We start from the raw sequence: 23423 nt of genomic DNA, 5'->3' as shown, positions 1-23423 counted from the left end.
GTGCTTTCGGGGGACTCAAGTAACCACACTGCCAGAATGAAAGAAAGCGAGATAGAATATGCATATTAAGGTGGGAAGGTCACCCGGGAAGGGGCAGAGGTATAAGTGCATGCAAGCGAAAAAGAGGGGAGTAGAAAAGAAAGAGCGTAAATTGCGTACACAATCCCGAGGGATAGTGCACAGAGTTCTCCAAATCTATTATGTGGGCACATGGACATCAGAAACTCGAGCAGCGCAGATGTAGCCTTCTGCGCTGACTTTCTTTCAGAGCACTCAGCCTAGGTTCTTCTGTTCGGATAGCGGACGAATTTTGTGCCCACCGAGTAAATTGGCATGCTACTTGCCTATAAAGCTTGGGTAGCAAGCAGAAGGTAATAATGATTATTACAATTACCTGCGCGGTTCCGCACAACAGCTCTTATAGCTCCAAAAATGAAGCGCCACACTGCAGTAATGTTCCTATTTGTTGGTGGCACATTGGAGAAGAAGACTTCGCGCGTTGTGTGCAATGACAAGCAAATGAGTAACTACATGCATTTGAAGATACACGTGTTACATGTGCACAAACAACGTCAATGCGTCCGTTTTCTTCGATTTTCTTTGTCCGCAAGGCGCTACATTTCTGGCCCACACTGTAACCGCTGCATGTGCCTTCTGCTCGGAATTTAAAAGTCAAATACGAGTAGGCATAATTGTAAAGTACAGCAAATACAGTTTACGCAGCAAGTAGAATTATACCTTGTAAAAATATAAGCCAACAAAAAGAAAATTGAAGCTCAGTCACTGGTATTTCGCATATGTTAGAGCAGGAACAACTGCTGCCCTGAAAAATGCGCCTAAAATAGTTCATAGAGAAGATAGAACATCGCAATAGTAATTTTCAGCAATTTCTGACACTTCCAGAAATTTTTGAGTTGCTAAAGCTACACCGTTTATCCTTTTAACAGTAGCCTTTTTCATCTACCACTTCGGTACGTGTCAATTCCATCTTGTTCTCCGCCTATGTTGCATATGCATAAAGCATTTCACGTCACGCTACTGCCTGTTTCTCGTTCCCTACATCGTCCCCACCTTTCTCGCAGCTGGTTCCTGTCTTCTACGCCGCCTACTCCTCTCTGTTCGTGACCTTCTCCTTCGGCTGGGAAGTGACCCTCCTGTTCCTGGGACAACACGCAGCGTTCTACGCCGCAGCCGCATCGCATTTTCCTTCACTCTGCTATGTAGCCGCCATTGTCATTCACTGCCAGAAGTTCGTGCTTCCTTATGATCCATTCGAGGTGAGTCAACGAACTATCCTGTTCTACGGCTAACAACTCACTCGTTTCTTCTTTTTTCTCTTCTTCGTGTCTCGCGCAGCACAACTACACTCGAGTCCGTGCACAGACAGACAGACAGAACGACAGACAGACGACAGACAGACAGAACAGACAGACAGCAGACAGACAGACAGACAGACAGACAGACAGACAGACAGGGACAGACAGACAGCCAGCCAGACAGACAGACAGACAGACCGACAGACAGGACAGACAGACAAGCCGACAGACAGCCAGACAGACAGAAGACAGACGAAGGACAGACAGACCAGACAGGACAGGACAGACAGACAGACAGAACAGGACAGGACAGACGCAGACAGACCGACAGACAGACAGACAGTGACAGACAGACAGGACAGACCAGACAGACAGACAGACAGCCAGACAGACAGACAGACAGACAAGACAGACAGACAGACAGCCAGGACAGACCGACCGACAGACAGACAGACAAATGTGGAAACGTTCGCCAAGAAATGCTTTGCATTTAATAAATAGAGGCTCTGGAAAAACATGTATTACTACTAGTGCCATGGCGTGTATGCGTTAACTTACACGAACGCACGGCGTATTCGGGATCTCCCCGGACGCCCCACGCTATTGCCACGCGAGTCGAGTTTGCGTACTTTTGAAGACATCGTCTTCATTGCGGACTTCACACTGGTTTGGCATAACGGAGATATATTTATCTTATAACCGCTTCCAGAATAAAAAATTCGTCGGCCCTTCCGCTCCATGAAGATGGATGATAAGCGGAGCTTATCACCATCACCACAAATGGAGGGTATACGTACACGTTCACATTGGTGATCGCCGGCAGTTTTGTTCCTTGTTTAAAGATTCCTTACACGTACCGCAAACTCTAAATTCACCAAGGTCTTCTCCACTAGTAGCGTAATGTTCATTCAACATTCCAAGGCATTGCGTCGCTGTTCGTCGAAGCGGATCACACTGAAGAGGCACAAGTTGCCACAATGAGCCATTCATTGTCTTACGTGAAGGACAGATTTAATTTTGAAGCAATTTAATTTCGAAGAATCGCAAGCGGCAATGGCGGGCGAATGCTGCTAACCACGCCGCCGAGCAAACTCGAGACATCGAACGCAAGCGACAACAGCGACGAGCCGAGAATCGTACAACGTCACGGAAGGAAAAGTTGCACGAATGTGAAGGAAAAGTAGAAGGAAAGGGAAGGACAAGTAGTACGAAAGGGAAGGAAAAGTAGTAGCAAAGCGAAAGAAAAGTAGTAGGTCAGGTACACACAACAAGCTTCGCTTACCCCCATTTCCTCGACAGGGGAAAGGCTTATGATTTTGTTTCATATGATTCATGCTCTGTTGCTTCTAGTCTGTGCAATCGCTGGTAACAATCGAGACTGCAGCTATAATCCTTATGTTTTGCTACTGATAAGTTCTTTTTCCCAAGATAAACCACAGACGGTACTGCAGGTCTTACTCGATCGGCCATTAATTTTGAGGAAATATATACTTACCCAATTCTAAATCACCCTTTCTAAATAAAAAAATACGGCTAAACTTCGAATTATCACGATGCGAAGCATGATACACTGTCTCCTCATTTACGCATTGTCGATCTAAGTGTTGTTGCTTGTTTTCTGCCGTTACATTAGGGCAGCGCTACCTATCCTTGGCTGTTCTGGCGCATGACGTATAAGCAACGCGCACCTTCATTGGCCAAGGCATGTTTGTCGTTCTCGCGATAGCATTGACAACTGTGGAGAGTTGCGAGCGACACCCGGTCTCCAATCATTACACCAATGAGCGTACGCCTCCGCGACAGGTGCGCGCCAGTTGCGTGGTAGCTGCGCCTCCCGCGCGTGAGAGGGGCGGGGCTTGGGACTGCGGCGGGTCATGTGGTCTTCGTGCCCAGAGGACCCAGGACGCCTAAATTACCGTATGGTCACGTGACTGACCTTACATGTACGTTTATTATAATACATATTGGATATTTTCAAACTTCTAAGTTGGCTTATCACTTCCGACTCCTCACAAAACCAAAAACATTGAGTTCCAGTTTTAATTTTGTTATTTATGTATTGCGTATTTCCTCATGATTTGTGAGTAATAGAAACAATATTAAGTCTATTATAAGATTGTTGTATTTTTTTGCTGGATTTGTACGAAAAAAAATTCTTAGATGAACCAATAAATTAAAAATCGCCTTCAGTGACCTTGGTGAAAGCTTCCGACATAATGCTTAACGTTATTAAAGTTTTTTTTAAGTTCTTCGAACTTTGGGGTGACATAAATATTCTGTTTGCTTCTTAGAAACATTTCTTGTCGACCAAATGCACGGTGCCTTCAGAGAGAGCCCTTACGGTCTTCCTCAAAAGCAAGTAAGTTACTAGTTGTTCAATGTATTAAGCGTTAGGACGACCATTTCGCCCTCCAAAAGCAGATACTTTGGACCGCGAGATTAATCCTACAGTGAAGCAATCATTTCCCCATTTAGCAGGCACATGAAAGGATGAGTGTTCCCAGCGCGACCCTCGCACGAGAATGTGCATAAATTTTAAGGCAGAAAGTTTTGCTAGTTGGAATTTACGCAGGCATGTTCGAACACGTAAAGAAGAAAGTGGCCGAAACACACAGAAAGAACACCTCTGCTCAGTCATCTTTTTTGTCTGTGTTCTATGCTCTTTTAGTTGTTGTTTTTTTCTGGTGAGCTTAAACATGCCTTTGCGTATAAACTTACGCAGAACTTGAGCTTTCCACAGATATAGCCGCGGAAACATGGAATACAGGTTGTACGCTTTGAAGCGGTGCTTGAAGAAGTAGGATCAGAGGACGCCTTAAGGCTATTGCTCATTTTGTTTTGTTTGTGCGTCCTACGTTTCTCCTTTTCGCTAATGTTCGCTTTATGCAATCCCTCCCCGCCAAAGAATAATCATGAAAATAGCGAATTAAAGATGAGTCGATCGTTATAGGTTACCTTGATAACCCCAGTTAACTTTCTTTTTTCTGGATGCAATGTTGATCCGCTTGCGCAAGGCCTTTTCTTAGAAGCATATATGCTGGGGAGCCTCATGTGCGGATGTAATCTGGCAAAATGCAGTGTACGTACACGAAATCGCGAAAAACAAAGCACGGCTGTATAAATCGGCATGGCACATCGTACCACGATCATCCTCCTTAAATTATTAGGAGGATGATCGTGGTACGATGTGCCATGCCGATTTATACGATGTGCCATGCCCGTCTGTCATTGCCGACACTAGCCTGCACCATTCTTCACAAGCTCACCTGACAAAGACGATCGTACCTGACTGGATGCCGTTAGTGCGGCTGGAAGATGTACGTTCACTGCTATTCGCGTGAATTGTGTTGCACCGTTTATGCAAGAGAGCGGCGGAAGTTCATGTCCTTGGGAGAAATGTATATTTCACTACGCCTAGCACTGCACTTTGTCGATAAAGTTCATTCAATACGATTGTACTAGCACTTTAGTGTCTTATTGACTAGTCGGATTAACTGCGTCGTTATAACTTTGTCATCACCGATCAAATTCAAGTGTAAGTTTATGCTCCATTTTCCCAAAGAAACCTCGTCAATTTAGCTAGACTAGAGCTGCTGTGTGCTTTACGTAATTCCTGAAAATTCTCACATTACGGCTCTACAAATCTCAGAGCATAGTATGCTGATGGCTCTGATGGTGTGGTCAGTTTGCCGAGCTGGAAGTTACTTTAAGGACAAGTTTTGGAGGGATCTGCTTGCTTCATTCTGTAGATTGACAAAATGGCGTCTGAAATAGGTGCAATGATACGTGTTTCCCGCACGTAAACTACTTTAAAATGCATTGTCTTGTGCTACTGTAGTTGTAGCGATGATCGCATACTTATCGTTAGGTATATCTGTGTCGTTGTGGGGGATAAAACGCTAGCTCGACAAATGTTACGTTAGGGTTATATGAGATCAAAAAAGATAGCACACATGCAAAACGCATGGATGTCGGCAGGATTTTGCCTGAGGAGGGGGGGGGGGGGGGCGCCAAGTGTCCCTTTTGCACCTCCCTGCCGACACTCATGATCAAACGAAATCAGTTATTACCAGGCGCAATTCCATGCCCAACCCGGTAAGAATACAACATGGTGTCAGACTTGTTTCTTGTAAGACGAAGCCCGCTCAATGTCATCATCGAACCTTCAGAATGCATTCAATTGTTCACTTTTTATTTATTGTAAACATGTAAACGCAATGTAAAGAGCGCCCGTTTGGCAACATACCATAATGAGTATGCGTTATGTGCCTACGCCATCACCATGTGCTGGCACGTTTTAAGATTAACCAAAATCCCTACTCGGCGACAACACTGCTTCATTCGGCCACGCAGGACATGACGAATTGGGGGTGGCGGACCACAACGTACGTCGTCACCACGATGTGGAAGTGGTACCTTTTGCATCCCGTGCTAGGCCGAGCAACAGCCTACATCGCACCGTCGGTAAGCACCGTCTTCTTCAGTAACAAATTGCCCCTAGTGCAGGTAACGTCGTCTCTATCGAAATTCGAAGATTCGTAAATAGGCACCGCCAACAAAGATACTTGGATGCTAACACACAGCCTCCCGCTATAACATACTGCTACATCTAATGGGGCAATAGCAAGACCGCCGTTCAAGATGCTCAGCCTAAAACCCGTTTTGCGCGCTATGAATTGCAAATTTTCGCTCAAGTGCTCAGTCTGGCCAATGGCAACGCGGGTTCACCGAGTGACGTGCTATTACCGTACCAGCGACAGAGAGTGCTCGCTGATGTGAGAGCTATGGTCGTTGCGTCGATAAATCCTCGAAGCCGAAACATGTGAAACAAATCTCCGAGTGGCAGCACGGCGTTCGCTCGTTCGGGCATGTCACAATACAGCACATGAAACAGGCTTAAAGACGCTGTCGCAGTCAGCGACAAGGTCACACAGCGTTATTTGCAAATTACTTGACGACTTTGCAGGCACCCGATCAGCTGTAAAATCACAAAGTGCACGATGATAGCATTCGTACTAGGAATTCTTGTTGTGGCGTTGTGACAATATCAGCAACGCCACGATGCGGACAGTGTTGTACAAACCATTACAGAGTATCACACCAGCCTAGCGGAATGCCTCGCTTGCCTGCACTTTGTATCACCATCTAATTGAAGCGTTTTGAAAGCATTCTTTCCTTATCTACTTTAAGACTTAGAAATGATAACTCCGAAGAAAAATTCTGTTCTATACGGTTGAACGTTTTCAAACAGCCTTCTTTAATGATTTAAACACTCAGCGTTAAACGAAGTCATGTCGGCAAGAAAGGTACGTCTTTAACGTTTAAATTCTTGCTTGGTTTCGTTGTGAGCCAGATACAAACTGAACTCCTCCCAATTTCTAATGTACATTCGTCCACACCGATGTATAAGCACTTCCTTCAAGGACGTTCTGGAAACTCTGAAGAAAACTACTGCAGAAAAACAAAATATGTTGCAAGTCACCCTTTATATTGAGAGACGTGAGCTATCACGTTGGGGGAAAGGAACACCCAGAATATGGCCCTAAGAATTTCTCTACTCTAGCTTCCACGCGGGAAGGTAGGCATTGAACATGAACACAGACCTCAATCTTCTGGATTCTCTTTCTGCTTTGCTTTACTTGACACTGCACACACGTACGGACGGGCATGAATGAACAATGCTCATAATTCTATTCCTCTCATTACCTTCAGAACCGTAACCATGCCCCTAGTGATCTTGACCTTGCCCTTAAAGAAATCGGCAGAACCCAGGTCACGATGGTTGTCAGCGCTAATGCGTTTAGCAGTGAATCAGTATGGCTACATAAGGTATTGCCACCGTCAGAACGAGTTATGTATAGCGCGTGTGCTGCAGTGGGACTCCTCTCTCGCGATCTTTTTTCTAAACCCGCTGCGCCATCTAGTAGCACTGACAAGAAGTCCACGCGTGGCCTCCGAGGTGAGAAGCGTGGCGTGCCGGTGCGTGCGAACGCTGATAATCGTTCCCTCGCTTGCCGCACACTCAGTGGCACTTACACAGTGACCCACACTGGCCGGAGGCTTTTGAAGAACTACACGTACCCAGAGCATTCATGGCGCAGCTCATGCATATAACTATATAGTTTAGATGGTGGCAATACATTTTGTGGCTATACTAATTCAATGCTAACTTGACAGTCATCGTGACATTGGTTCTGCCGAATTCTTAAACTAATTTGCTGCTCGAAAGTTTCTGTGGGGAAATGTATTATTGATATAGAAGGTGGTCAAAATTAATACGGAGCCCTCCAATACGGCGTGCCTCATAATCACAACTGGTTATGGCACGTAAAACCCCAGAAAGAAGAAGTATTGGTATAGAAGAGTAGAAACCCGCAAACAATGTTGAATGAAAGTACTAGGCGTCTTTTTGAAAAAACTAAGCTTTGTGCTTTCGGGGGACTCAAGTAACCACACTGCCAGAATGAAAGAAAGCGAGATAGAATATGCATATTAAGGTGGGAAGGTCACCCGGGAAGGGGCAGAGGTATAAGTGCATGCAAGCGAAAAAGAGGGGAGTAGAAAAGAAAGAGCGTAAATTGCGTACACAATCCCGAGGGATAGTCCACAGAGTTCTCCAAATCTATTATGTGGGCACATGGACATCAGAAACTCGAGCAGCGCAGATGTAGCCTTCTGCGCTGACTTTCTTTAAGAACACTCAACCTAGGTCCTTCTGTTCGGATAGCGGACGAATTTTGTGCCCACCGAGTATATTGGCACGTTACTTGCCTATAAAGCTTGGGTAGCAAGCAGAAGGTAATAATGATTATTACAATTACCTGCGCGGTTCCGCACAGCAGCTCTTATAGCTCCAAAAATGAAGCGCCACACTGCAGTAATGTTCCTATTTGTTGGTGACACATTGGAGAAGAAGACTTCGCGCGTTGTGTGCAATGACAAGCAAGTGAGTAACTGGATGCATTTGAAGATACACGTGTTATATGTGCACAAACAACGTCAATGTGTCCGTTTTCTTCGATTTTCTTTGTCCGCGAGGCGCTACATTTCTGGCCCACATTGTAACCGCTGCATGTGCCTTCTGCACGGAATTTAAAAGTCAAATACGAGTAGACATAATTGTACAGCACAGCAAATACAATTTACACAGCAAGTAGAATTATACCTTGTAAAAATTTAGGCCCACAAAAAGAAAATTGAAGCTCAGTCACTGTTATTTCGCATATGTTAGAGCAGGAACAACTGCTGCCCTGCAAAATGCGTTAAACATAGTCCATAAAGAAGATAGAACATAGCTCTAGGAATTTTCAGCAATGTCTGACACTTCCAGAAATTTTTGAGGTGCTAAAGCTACACCGTTTATCATTTTAACAGTAGCCTTTTTCATCTACCACTTCGGTACGTGTCAATTCCATCTTCTTCTCCGCCTATGTTGCATATGCATAAAGCATTTCACGTCACGCTACTGCCTGTTTCTCGTTCCCTACATCGTCCCCACCTTTCTCGCAGCTGGTTCCCGTCTTCTACGCCGCCTACTCCTCTCTGTTCGTGACCTTCTCCTTCGGCTGGGAAGTGACCCTCCTGTTCCTGGGACAACACGCAGCGTTCTACGCCGCAGCCGCATCGCATTTTCCTTCACTCTGCTATGTAGCCGCCATTGTCATTCACTGCCAGAAGTTCGTGCTTCCTTATGATCCATTCGAGGTGAGTCAACGAACTATCCTGTTCTACGGCTAACAACTCACTCGTTTCTTCTTTTTTCTCTTCTTCGTGTCTCGCGCAGCACAACTAACACTCGAGTCCGTGCGATACCCAGTGTTCCTAAAATAATAGTGACAGGTATGCATAACTCTTTCGGCTATACAGGTGCCTAATTTGAGCTGAAATGTCGCGCAAAGGTGTGATTACACGGCGTGTTTAGTCTAATACTGCATTTTCGCACATTACTAGTCTGTTCCGCTACACAATAAACTCGAAGGAGCCGCCACCTCCAGTGGCGTCCACTGAGGAAATGTCGGTTACGCTGCAACGGAAACATGACGACATCAGCGCCCCAATACGGTGAACCGCTACAGCGTTCGCCATGGACGGCCGCGTTCCCTGTAGACCTGATGGCCTGCGTCCAACACTTTGGCCTGCTGTCTTCCTTCTCCCGCTGTCTAGGTGCGTGTCTCGCCACGAAAGATTTCGCAACGTGATCCCTATACGTGGCTCAATCGTGGCACGACGCATCTTCGGGCCACCGCTGATTTGGTGAGGTGACGCCCCCGCATGGTTCAACGGCGAATGAAGAAGATGATGATGATGATGGCCTCATACCTTGCGAATGAACCCGTGCGAATGTTGTCGTCGTCGGCATCGTTTTCTTTCACTCATCACAGTGCCCTTTAAAGAAGCAGAAGTGGTCAAAAGTGCTTAACAGCTCCCCCATTACGGTGTCCCTGATAACTCACTGTGTAGTTTTCGCTGGGCTAAACCTGACAATTTAACTTATACGAATTATTTACATCAGTCCCTCCATTATATACTGTGAATGCTCCATTTGCAATAATGTAACTTTGCTTAATTTGCCTCAATTTTCGTCCTCGTCTTTTGAAAGTCCTCGTGTGTTTCGACGTTACGATTCTGTAAAGTACAAGTTCGTCTGAGGGCAATGGTAAGACTCACGTAGCGCGTACCTGCAGCCAGTGTACCGCTTTTGAATCGATACAGACAACAATACTATTTCGTTAAGTATGTTTGAAGAATTTTATATTTAGTGCGCCGATAGTCAGGGTCATGGTGCACACGTCATAGAAATACAGCACTAAATATATTACAAATCGCCGTCAAATATTCCCTCGATAAAATTAACATTATAGAATGAATTACGTCTACATAAAGCCCATCAAAACATTGCGACTAAAAACAACATAATACTAATACGCAGAAAAAATCGGAGCCAAAATTTTCTTTTTCCACAAATGCCCGACAAAGTGTAAACAAGAACAACACTCTCATATTACCTATATAGTTACTTTGGTGGTAGAACCGTTGGGTGTGCCGTGGTTGCTTGGTGGTTAAGGTGTTGGGCTTAGTTACTAAGTACGAGGCCGCGGGATCGAATCCCGGCCACGGCGGCCGCATTTAAATGGGGGCGAAATGGAAAAAAAAAAAACACGCGTGTACGTAGATTTAGGTGCACGTTAAAGAACCCCAGGTGGTCCACATTAATCCGGAGTCCCCCACTACGGCGTACCTCCTAATCAGATGGTTGTTTTCCCGCTCCCAACTGTAGGACGTAGCAAACCGGTTTTGCTAAACTGGTTAACCTCCCGGCCTTTCCTTCTCCACTCCTTCTCTCCTTCCTTGTCACGTTAACCTCATAATTTTAAATGGGTCTGCTTGCACGAAACCTTTTATCCTGCGATAAACTTGCCCACGAGTAGGAAGCCTTGCGCAAGTGACGGCAACATCACCATGCGCGCCATTCACGCCAGTGGCTCAGTGGCTGTGGCGCACGACGTGGCGGGATCGATTCCCAGTCATGGTGGCCGCATTCCGATGGGGGCGCAATGCATAAATGTTCGTGTGCTGAGATTCTCTTTCTCAAAGTGGCCAAGATTTCCAAGCCTCTGCTGCAATGTCCCCGATGATTTACTGTTCAGTTTTGTGGCGCTAAACCCTACAATTTAACTTGCATGAATAATTTTACATCTGTCGCTTTATAAATGCTCGGTGCAAAAATCGACCATTACTTCCGCAAAGCCTTTAACGTAGGGTAAGCTTACCATAGCCTCCTGAGACCCGAACACAACTATGGGACATAATGGCTCTTCAAAGTGGTTTTTATTGCTTGCTGGTATGTTGTGCCCTTGAAAAACATTTTTTTAAATTTAAATACCACCACCAGATGCCAAAGGTTGCGTCTTCATGTACATGGAATCTTCATCATCTCCTCATGTATGCTATGGTAAAAGCTGCATTTCATTGCTTAAACGCGGAGATGAAGATTAAAAATTATGGGGTTTTACGTAGGAAAACCACGATCTGATTATGAGGCACGCCGTAGCGGGGGACTCCAGAATAATTTGTACCACCTGGGGTTCTTTAACGTACACCTAAATCTAAGTACACGGGTGTTTTCGCATTCGGCCCCCATCGAAATGTGGCCGCCGTGGCCGGGATTAGATCCCGCGACCCAGTGCTTAGCAGCTCAACACCATTAGCCAGTAAGCCACCACGGTGGGTAGAGATGAAGATGGAACTACGTTTATTACATTGCCATGTTTCTGTCCATCCGGGTATTTTCACGCAATCTCAGTGATTTCGGACGACACCTCAAGGTTGCTTTCGGCCGTCTGGGACGACACAGAGGTCCTGTCAAATTTCTCCAAAGCAGATCACAAGAATATGAGTAAACCACACATGCACCGTATTTCAGCACGGAGACTGAATATTTTAAGTAAGCACTTCTGAGTGAATTTTGAAAAAACGTCGAAAGCAATGTGCAACGCATTTCACAAGGGGTCTTAGGAGGATGGGCGAAAAACATGCAAGCGGCTCAGATTTGCCACCAGATTTCTACTGAAAACCTGATGGCAGGCGCGTGTACGTCATTGCGTACAGGATGACAATGATTTCACCGATTGGTAGAATGCTGATAATGGAGCAAATGAGTTCATCTCGTGCTTGAGGGCAGAACTCTAAGGAATAACAAGTTGAGAGATCTGGCGATTTTGTTTTTTTATCCGTGGTTGTTGTGGCAAACTGCGTAGATCAACGTAACTGTAGATCTTGCTCTTCAGTACATGTATCCCAGGTACGGCCTGATGCCCTACAGGGCAGCCTTTGTCGCCTTTCACTGGAACCTTATGCGCGGACTCAGCTTCAGCCTGGACTTCGTTAGAGCGAAACGCCAAAAGCACAGCGATGAGAACAAAAGCAGGTGGCCGCCGTACTGGCAGTCGCTGGCCTACTTCATATACCTGCCCACGATGTACTTGGGACCACCGCAGAACTACGACGACTTCGTAGCCGAGGTATGTAGGAGCTACAGCTAGTTTGGTTCTTAGTTTCAGCCCCGCATAGATCACAGCAATGCTCCCGGAAGTTAAAGATCGCTGGACCGTGGGGTAATGAACTCTTGGATGCACAAGGTTGCCATAACGTTACGGTGGTTTGTATTGCGATTAGTATTCTTTGAGTACTTAACGCACTTTTCGGGGGATGGGTTTCTTTCTGTCTACCTCTCTGTCTATCTATCTACCTATCTATCTATCTATCTATCTATCTATCTATCTATCTATCTAGCTAGCTAGCTAGCTATCTAACTATCTATTGGTCTGTCTACCTGCCTATCTATTGCGTCGCTTCTTTTTTTCCTATGCACGAACAAACACAAAGAAGGAGTAGCTAAATTAGATAAAGGGATAGAGGTATATTCAGTACTAATTAGTAGGAATAAATATGAATGTTCCTGGGAGAAACAAGAAACTGGGCCTTCAGCAACTTGTTACTACGCCCCATTGCATACAGAGCAGGCGAACGTTCAGTTCTACATCTTATCCGAGTCTCTCACAGCACGCCCTTTTCTAAACACTACACCAAATGATTTCCCACGCGTTGTTCCACAAGAGCTGTCAGGCTGTTCTTAAGGATTATGCGTATTCGTCCCCGCAGCTGAATAAGACGAGAGCCCCATGCACGCCGCGGGTGATTGCTGGCGCCATCGGGAGGTTGCTTCGTTCCGGTGCCCACTTCTTCCTCATGGAACTTTTGGGTCACTTCTTGTACAGGTAGGTGCACGGGTTGCAGTGGAGTTGGAATTTCTGGTTGGTTTTAATGTTTTCGGAGGCACTTCGGCCATGACGACAACCAAAGTTGAAGCTCTGGGGTCGTAGTTTGTAATGATTGCTCTCGTATTTTTTTAAAATCCTTCTGACCATAATGATTGAACAGCACGAAACTACGCCACCGCTATCGCAAGCATCCGACAGTCAGCGGCTCGCACGATAAAAAATAAAAATATCGTCTAGATAGTTCATGCCTGATGCAGGATCCGGGAGCCCTTGGGAGACAAAGCCTCGGTGGCTGGTAAGCTCACCGTTAAACAAAACGTGTCTGTCGTGTGTCTCGCACCATGAGTTATCGAGTGACGAAGGAGTGGCTCTCCTGCAAGCGAAACCTTTAAATCTGTCACGCTGAATTTCACTGTCAGCAACTTAACATCCCTCGCGCAAGGCATCGTGACTACGGACGAATTTACCAATGGTTAAAACGTCTCGTCTGTGTTGATATTGAGCACGTGCCAATCTTAACATACACCTGAACCTCGGCACAGTCTTCACCAACCCTTTGGCACATGGAAGGAATTGGTACATTGTAGTTGAGAAAGGATAAACTGCGCCTAACCTACTCAGCGATTTACGATGTAAGAGCAATAGGACGATGAGGCCACTCTTTTTCTTACTGAGTAACTGATTAATTAAATTATTGATTCTTGAGTCATTCAGTGTGCTTACAGTTCCACAGCAACAATGGAGTTATGAGCGATGCCAGAGCGCAGTGTTACACGTTAATTTGGAGGGGCTGACTTGAGCTTACGTTGAGATCTAAAGAGGCTAACGGTTTTTCATTCCGCCTCCGCCTCAATGCGGCCGGTGTGACCCGGAATTAAGCCTAAGAGTGTCTACTACGCAGCAGAACGTCAGAGCCCATTAGTCACAGTAGTAAGTGCCCGGACCTTTGCTGAGAAGCGCAAGACGTCTGAGGTTCTCGCATAGCCAACGCTTGTTTAAGAAAGCATGCGTTGTGTGGTGTCCACTGTTCTTTCTTTTTTCTTTTTTTTTTGTGAATAAAAACCCTAACTTATCCTGACATATCTTGCAACTGAACTGCGCTGAGGATTCAGAGGCCGACGGCATTACGATATGCACGAATAATTTCAAGGCGAATCTTTCTTTACGAACCCTGCCAAACTCTGATGATTGTGGCTGCACCTGATGCTGTCTTGCCCTAAACACACACTCACACACAGGCAGACGCACAGTGCGCGCACGCCAGCTTCGATTAGGCCAGAGATTCGGGAATGAAACTGGTGAATAGTACTCAACCTTACAACTGCCTTTCGCGTCGTAATTCTCTCTGCATACGCCTCTCCTCACCAATCTTTCTTTGACAAATATTACACACTGTCTTCGCCCTCATGACATCACTGGGTCGACGTCTCGCGGTGTGCATTCGCATCAACTGCTCTTTTGAATTTCGGCATAGCTTGTAAACCGTGTGTTGCATATCACCAAACATTGCCTGAAATGGAAGACGTGACCTGTCAGGCGCATTATCACAAACATTGCTTAAGTGTGCAGATTGCGCAGATTGACAGTGAAGCCAATCTCAGGCATAGCCGTTTAGTTTGATATAGTGAATTTAAATAACCGCTTTAAGAAAGCTTCGCTTCTCATACATAGCAACATATTCGCCTGATCTACACTTTTTAAAGCCATTGTTTGCATTTAGGACCTGTCTTTTAAACTTAGAATTGGATCGCCTTTACTGGACATGTCCACAAAGTGAATGTCGACCAAGTAGCATTTCTCGCCATACCGTTCCCCTTAGTAATTTTGTGCGGATAAAGCACCTCCATGACTGAAAACCATTGGAACACCCACTGCAGCTTCAATTCACGTGATTGCCTCTCAGTCCCTCCCTCTCTCTTTCAGGGCCTATATGTGCAATCATATATTTTTGTTTTCTGATTTGGGCTCGCAGTTCGGCGATGTCCGAATGGCCATGGATAGGCGAGAGACTCGACCTATTCAGCCTGGTGGGCTACGCCCTATCTCTGCTATTTCTCTTCTACATGCGCTACCGGTTCACCTACGGCTTTGCCGGCGCCTTGGCCAACGCGGAAGGTGTCGAGGTCCCGCCACACTCTCCATGCATAGCCATAATGCACCGGTGCTCGCACTTCTGGAGGTGAGTGGAATTTCTATCCGTTGACTCCAGAAATGAAGCAAGCAACCAACCATATATGTATGCAATGTAATTCCTTGAAGGAAGAAAACTTGAGGAAAGGGGGGGGGGGGGGGGTGAGGCTATTCTTACGCCACTCTTGGGCGAGATATATGCAGGGGAGTATGTGGCGTCCCTGTTGGTGTGATGTATGTCATGTAATATATGTATTTATTGTAATGTATGTGACTCGTTTTTTTTTTATTTACTGTTTGTCGTGGTCGTTTTCTATGACACATCCCGTCATTATTGTCGTGCCATATTGATCGGCCACTGATTGTAGCACATGTCACCAGTTCAAGTACCTCCTGAGTCAGGCCCCGGTACACACTGATGCATATTGAGATGCATGCGCAATTTTCCATTTACTGTGCATACTCACTAATACGTACTTGGCGCCCCTCGCCTACGCTTCACTATAGACTTTTCTACAATATTTACTACAGGGAACTCTGTCGCTATCGTCTGCGTGAGCTGAAAGCAGGACGGTTCAGCCACCACGGAAATAATTATTAGTACATGCATGTGCCTAAATTTCGTCCCTATGGATTCTGAAGGCATGGCGATGTTGCAAAGCGATGTTCTGCAACAATACATTACGTTATGAATGCCACCATTCACAGCGATAATGCATGTGTGCTAAGTATTATTGCCTTCCGCGTTCGGAAGAATAGGTTCGGAAGAATAGGAATCAGAATAGGAATAGGATCATATGCTCTGGCTGTGCACAGCCAGAGCATATGATCGAAAGAGCATGAATCGGCTCCGCATTTGGAGCACGAATGCGGGAAGTGTGGGTCTATCCTGCTGTCTTCCCATTTTTGTATTTGGGTATGTCGATGTCAAGGTGTAGCTTTGAAAAATGAAAAGGAAAAATTGTCATCCATCTGATGGTAGGATGAAGCAGGTGGATGACGTCTTTATCCTTTGATGAAACTTGATGAACCTAGCGGATTTACGGAGCACTGATTTGCCAGTTTTGAAAATTGTATTGTGGTACATACAGCACCTGAACCTGCAAAACATTTACCGACAGTGAAGTGACAGTGGCAATGTTTGGTATGAAGGCACATACAAATGCGGGGCCACTGTACCTTTACAAGTGTAGCTTAAAACTCGTCATACAAACCGAAATCACGTGCGTGATAATATTGCTCCCTCAGAAAGCAAGCGTGTCGCTCAAATTTTCTGAGCTACCAACAAACAATTTCGATCTTGAGGTGGCCAATCCTTCGTCAGTGAACTCACGTGTGGTGTGCGTAGGCCCCTGAGCTCCAACGTCACAGACTCAGTTGCCCGATTTTTTATCTACCCATCTCTAGACGGCATTGTATCATACCTCCTCTATGCTCTTCCGGTGGTGGAAGAGCAGAGAGGAGGTATGCTATTTCTATTAAAGAGATCGCTTACGTACGGCACCCTTGCTGTTTGATTATTTCACATTGAAATGGCGGCGTAATTATTTTCATGCATTCTTCTTTTCAGGTACTTCGACCGCGGCATGCACAAGTGGATCCGGAGGTATGCAATTAGAGCACTTAAAATGCTTCACCCATTATAGTTTACACTCAGAGCCTGGTATAGCCACACAAACGTTGTTACAAATGCGTCCCAATCAATTACTCTCACTTCTATACTAAACAATTCAACCAGACATTTATTCTACGACCTCTCGGTGTACGATTTCAGGTTCTATTTCAGGCTCAAACTAAAGTTGCGGTGACAGCTAAAACCGTCATATTAGAAAGAGACCTCAAATTTAACATAGGAAAGGCGAACTAACAGAAGTGTGTAGGATGTAATAGACTTATAATTAAACTCAAATGACCAAAAGTGGCACTCCGAGCTTAAGCTTCCAGCGGAACACTATAGTCGGTGACAACCACCACCCACAAAAAAGCAGTGCACCTGCCCCATACCTGTTAAAGAGAGCCAAGCCAGTTGCAGTCCACTCAAAGCCTAATGAATTAGCTCCGATAATGCTGGAATAAAGGCAAAATCAAAGCTATTTGTTCCAAGCCAAAATATTATATTTGGCTAAGTCATATTATCATGATCACCCTTACGATTTGCCCTAGTCATTCATGTTTCATCCAGAAACCAGTGACACAAAGACAGATCTGTACTGAATAAACACCTGTTTTAAACAAGCAATACTGCTTGGTCTTAGAAATATGCGCTAAGCTTATGGATCGTATATAATTGGTGCGTAATTGCAAATAGACTCCTGCTGGCTGGGCTGTCTTTCAGAGGTGAAAAATAGGTAAACTGTGTTTTTGTGGGTGGAGCTTGTCTGTAATTGTGTCCTTTTATGGTCCTTAGTTTCGTGGTCAACACATTACAATATGGACGAACACCGACTATACCAATTTCTCGATGTATTCCGTTTCTGATGATTCGGAGTCATTGCACTTCCTGCATGTTAACGCCATGAGAATAGCAGCTGCATATTCGGCAGTGTAGCGGAAGAAACCCATAGGACATAACTTTGTTAACCTTGCTGACGAAGAAAATTACCGCCAACAAAAAGGCAACTCACACAGGAAGAGAAGAGAAAGACAAGCGCTACCTTGTTAACTTTGTTGCAATGTTCTTTCAAGCACTCGCCTAAACACCTTCCTGGCAGCCTGATTTAATTTGGCGAAAGGGCTTTGTTCCAGTTCTGCCCAGCATTCGAGACATTCTACGTTGACAGCTGAAAAGACAGCTTCGAGCCAATGTAACGGAACGCATGTGGGAGGCGTCGCTGCGAGTTCAGGCCACCTCGTGTCGACAAGCACATACTATCGCTCTATTTTCACTTTCTTTGCGGACGAATATGTCCAAAACAAAATGTAGGTTACAATAAGCGCACGAAAAAACATGGCTGCGCTTTTGTGTGCACAGGCGCCCTACCCGTCGAGTTTCGAAGCATTCTGTTCGACCGCCATCTTGTTTGTACAACAAAGTAGCCTACATCGTTTTCGACTTCGATGCAATCTTCACGAAGCTGTCTTCTATGCCTGCTTATTCAGAACTGGAACGAGACCTAAGATGGCCGCTGTACGCCTACCGATCTATTTAGCCGTCCACGCCAAGATAATGAAATGCCGTAGGTCACCCCTGCTGTACTTGCAACGGTGTAGTCGGTGTACGGGGTGTAGTCTACTTCTGATATCTCGCGTGGCTTTCACAACTATAGGTGCCGCATAATCTCTTATCCTGCTTTTTGCCAATACGGTGTTGTCGTCCGTACCCGCAGGTACATATACGAGCCGGTCGTAGCTGGCCGTCGCCGTGCTTTCCGGTTGGTGCTGGGCACGGCGGTGGCCTTCACCTTCACCTGGGTCTGGCACAGCATGTACATGCACGACGGTATCTGGTGCGCGCTAAGCGTGCTCGGCATCGCACTCGAGGTCATCACCATGGAGGCGAGGAAGTGGACGCCCATCAAGAACTTCGAGGTATGGCACGTACATACGTACACGTGGCGTTGTAACAACGCAACGCCAGCGGTAGTATGGAGCTTCGTGAACGGTGTAGGTTTCGCCCTGTTGGTATTGCGGCTTAGCGGTGCACCAACACACGACAATGAATGGACGGCGAAACCCAACACGGACCAATCACTGAAAACTTTGCGAGCGTTTATTTCAAAAGCAATGTATGTATGTTGACAAAAGAATCTGGGCTCGCGATAGGATTTCACGAGCCCTTGATTTAACAGAGACTTTATCGTCCCTAAGAGGCATATAAAAGAAACGGAAATCACGCCATAAAGAAATATTAAAATCAAATCGAAAAAGAAAGATACCGTTAGCAATAATATATTAGCCGAAACTGCCACCTCTTTAGCGTCGATCTTGGCACATGGTTCAAATAACTGAGCTTTCTTTCTTTTTTTTTTCTTTGAAGAAAAAAAAACAAGCTGTATATATCCGCAACCCGAGCAGACATTCTGGTATTCGTATTTGTAGCTTCTACTGTACAATATTGCAACTGTTTAATGAACATGGTTTTACTGGCTACGGTCACCCATTTCTTAAAAACTCAAGATGTTATTAGATACCAAAGTTCATAAGCTTCTGACGCCGACTGTACATCTGCCCCATTGTAATGTTTTTTCAGTAGCTTCACTCAGTTCTCGCGTCATCTGCATAGATCTCAGTACTCATACTGGACAGACTGATTACTTTTTTTTTGCGGCGTTTATTCGGTGCCTGCTTGATTGCTTGCGGAGAAAAATTTGCAAGTTTTATTCAAAAGTAATGAGAGACAGCGTGTACACTCATGACATTTTCCCGAAGAAGGGCTACATATAAAAGCAAGTGCGCCGTAAAGTTTGTGACGTCACACGAATGTCATCGGCATCAACAATAATGAAGGAAATTTGGGAAGAAGAAGAAGAACGTAAACTTTGTTATGAAATCGATAAGATTTGAGTCCGGCGTATTTTTAGTGGGTCTGGGCACCCGCCGCGGACGCGGTAACTTCTTTTTTTTCGACAATAATGAAACGTTTCCTTGGAAAAGAGGAATCCGCCGTGGTCGCTTAGTGGCTATGGTGTTGGGCTGTTAAGCATGAGGTCGCGGGATCGAATCCCGGCCACGACGGCCGCGTTTCGATGGGGGCGAAATGTGACAACACCCGTGTTCTTAGATTTATGTGCGCGTTAAAGAACCCCAGGTGATCCATATTATTTTGGAGTCCCCCACTACGGCGCGCCTCATAATCAGATCGTGGTTTTGGCATGTAAAACCCCACAATTTAATTTTTTAAGAAGTGAAATGGAATTATATGTCTAGTTTGAGAGACTGATTTACCAGTCTGGGCTTTTATACAATATGTTTCTCTTCTAAGAGGCAATGGGGATAACATGTGATTGCGGATCGTACAAGCCACTGTGCGAATGACGGGCGACGAATGCTGCGATGGAGTCTTACTACTTACCATCGAATGGCTGTCGTCTATTCCAAGCGGTCGAGCAGAACGCATGACGCGACTGACGCGCCATTCGCGGCGCTTCTATATAAGCACACGGGCTCAACGTCGTCTCTTGTAGCACCATTTCCAGCGTCATCTAGACAATACCTATCCAGCACCGCATAGTTTTAACCCTTCGTTTCAACTTTCCCGTATGCCCTGTCACCTTTGTCGCCACCATCCCCTCTCAGTCTCGCTCCGTGCTTCTTCTCACTACGTTCGCCCTCCTCCGCAGCTTCACTCTCTCCCTTGCGCGCATTATCAACGGTACACGCCGTGCATAGGTCTGAGAGTGCTAGCTAGCGCTTGAAGAAAGAAAGACAAAAATATTGATCGTGGTCGCTATAGAAAACCGTTCATTTCATACATGCGCACATTGGACATGAGGAATGCGCACTACGATCATGCAAGCGCAAGCTTTGCACGCTCATGCTAGCAATGGGAGGCAGCACATTTCTTATGGCTGTGTAGCCGAGCCGATTGCCGCTAGCGGGACGGTGCGTATACTAAGGCGAAAGCCTTAATATACGCACGAAATTCGATATACGAAATTCGATATACGAAATTCGATTTACGAAATTCGATATCCGGCGTTATGGCACCAAAACTGTGTGCCACAAAACGGCACCAAAATTGTGTGCCACCAAAAAAAATGTGGCACCAAAAACTCACGACCATTGGTGGGAGTACGACCTTTTGTCTTAATTAAGGCACAATTATTTAGATAGAATTAATTAAGGCACTGAGGCACCAAAATTCAGTGCCACCAAACTTGATGGGATTAGAACCCACGACCATTAGTGGGAGTGGAACACATGGCTTTTGTGGTAATTAAGGCGATGTTAATTGAGCAACAATTAAGGCACTTCGTCCCCGAAATTCAATGGCACCAAAATGTATGGCAGTTGAACCCACGACCTGTGGTGTTAAGGTACTTAAAGCACCGTAAATTAAGATAGAGTTAAAGCACTCGAACATACTACCTTTGGTCTTATTTAGGGCAAATGTAATTAAGGCACAGGTAATTAAGGTAGAGTTAATTAAGGAAATCGAACCCACGACATTTGGCGGGAGAAAAGTAATAGAAGGAACAAGGAATTGGAAGGAGGATGTCAAGTCATTTAATGAATGTCTCGTGGGGGCATGCTTTCGCCTGCGTCCTCTGTAGCCTCTGGTGAAGTAAATGAAACTTTTTTTTTTGGCGTCGTCGTTTGTCCGTCGTTTTTTGCGGTCAATTGCACTGCGTGATCTGTCATGAGAAAGCGCTTAATCAACAGAACGAATTGGCCTGCACTGCCAGATGAAGTGGATGACCTTCGAAACGAGTAAGAAACGCTGAGACGGAGCTAGTCTCGAAGACTGGGACTAATCGAAAACCACGTGGCTGTACTTTCACACACCTTTCTCAGCGCTTTCATGATTCTTGCAGCTCTCCTCAACTTCAGTTGGGCAAATAGCCATAAATTATGCAGCGAATATCGCTCTTTGATTACCATTTCACATATAGTCGGGCGCCGGCAGCCACGTATTTTGCCGAAGGAAAAGGGCAGCACTCAAGCGCCGGATCGAGGGTGGAAGAGAGAGCGCAGGCTTATTGTTGCTCGGGCCTGGCTTGACGTTCGGCCCGCCCCAGCGCGTACGCCACGACTGACGTCTCCCTTGATAAAACGAGCGAATGGCCGTAGGAGTATCTGGCCTTCGCGGGGTAAAAGAGCGGAGAAGTGCAGGTGTGCAGCCGTTGTCGGAGCCGTCTTAGTCATGCTTCCGTCCGTCGTCGTCGCGAAGGTCATGCCACCATCGCAGTCATTCCATCGTCGTTACAAAGTCGCCGTAGTCTACCAAAACAAGCCGACGATCTTTTGCGTCACCATCGAGAAACGGCTTCGTCGGCGTCATCAACAAACTTCAGACATATGCTGCTTGGATGATTTCTGCTGCCATTTACTTCCCTAGCTTTCGAAGGTGTCCAAGCTGTCTGATGTAGCCAATGCGTGAATGAAATTAAATCAATAAGCTATGCCTGCAGACGTCGCAGTTATTCCTGTTGACTATCGTTATTCCGCTTTACTGGTAGCATTTCTATAAATACATTTCTAAAGGTCACCCGAATTTCCACAACCTTCATTTAGCAACGCTGAAAGGGTGAGCCCTTGTTTTAACATGCGTATTCACGGCACTTATTCGTAACTTTCCTGCTGCGTAATCGCAATGTTTTAATCCTGACAAAAACACTGTTATAAATTGGCAAAGACCTTACCACTAAGTACCGTAAGTACGCATGTTAATAAAATGCCGTACCTTCTCGACGTTGCTAATTGAAAGTTGTTGCAATTTGGGCGGCCTTTAGAAACATTATTTTTAAAAATGCTGCCCATCGAGTTACGCTGGTGCATTGCGATGAAGTTTGACAGATGAACGCAGGGGCATAGTCCAAAATTGCTAGTGAAATGCAAATGAAAATTCGTTCAAAAACACGACGTTTTTAAACTATATAGGCTGTTCTTACGTTGATAGTTATTCAGGCGGGACATCCCCGTCGTATAGCTGTCTTTTGTGGCATTCAAACCCTTTATTGAATCCTTTTCTGTGCAGCCTCGTTCGCGTGAGTCCGATGGTGGCATATTTCACTGAAGATGATAGGCTATTGAAACGGAAGAGTCCCAACCTGTCCAAACGAGAGAACTTCTGGAAGGTATACGTCTCCTCGCAGGGTTGTTGCACACTGGCGCATTGCATCAAATATAGGAGCAAGAAGCAACCCGTCTGCTGCGGCTTTCTCTCCTTCAGTTACCAACGAAGCGTACTGACCGGAAAGCGAGCCTTACTTCCGATTACCGCCGTGCCTTCGAAAATGCACTGTCGCTTAAACATGCCTTATGATTCTCGTCTGTGCTCTGTACACAAAAGTCCCTCGACTCGACGCGGGGTGGCGCTGCTCCTATATGCCTGGTAAGATGAGGCATGTGTCCGCTGGAGCGAAATTCTGGAGACCACTCGGCGCATAATATCTAATGGAATGCGAAGAGATTCACCCCGTGAGATCCGTAGGTAACCTGCACCTTCCAAAAGCGACTGGTTTTAAAGTGCATGGAATCATCAACCAGTCAGCAGTCGAGATACGTAAGACACGTTTAGAGTATTGCAATGTTGAAA

General features: G+C 45.7%; 1 protein-coding gene across 8 annotated transcripts in view; it reads left to right on the top strand.

Moving 5' to 3' along the window:
• Positions 1–23423, top strand: part of LOC119458142 (protein-cysteine N-palmitoyltransferase Rasp) — an 83505-nt gene that overhangs the window by 53552 nt on the left and 6530 nt on the right. For 2 of the 8 annotated variants that reach the window (XM_049670783.1, XM_037719967.2), the window contains exons 3-10: positions 3608–3675; positions 5670–5780; positions 8826–9020; positions 12104–12337; positions 12978–13093; positions 15069–15275; positions 16797–16832; positions 18553–18754. In XM_049670783.1, coding sequence (XP_049526740.1) covers positions 3608–3675; positions 5670–5780; positions 8826–9020; positions 12104–12337; positions 12978–13093; positions 15069–15275; positions 16797–16832; positions 18553–18754 — 1169 coding nt within the window. Of the gene's footprint in view, positions 1–1082; positions 1278–3607; positions 3676–5669; positions 5781–8825; positions 9021–12103; positions 12338–12977; positions 13094–15068; positions 15276–16796; positions 16833–18552; positions 18755–23423 lie in introns of all 8 variants that reach the window. The other 6 variants (XM_049670781.1, XM_049670778.1, XM_049670782.1 and 3 more) reach the window with 4 other exon arrangements.

This window comes from Dermacentor silvarum, chromosome 7 (genome assembly GCF_013339745.2).
Source record: "Dermacentor silvarum isolate Dsil-2018 chromosome 7, BIME_Dsil_1.4, whole genome shotgun sequence".
Lineage (NCBI taxonomy): Eukaryota > Metazoa > Arthropoda > Arachnida > Ixodida > Ixodidae > Dermacentor > Dermacentor silvarum.
The sequence above is the reverse complement of the archived record's forward strand: the minus strand, read 5'-3'. Positions and strand labels throughout refer to the sequence as shown.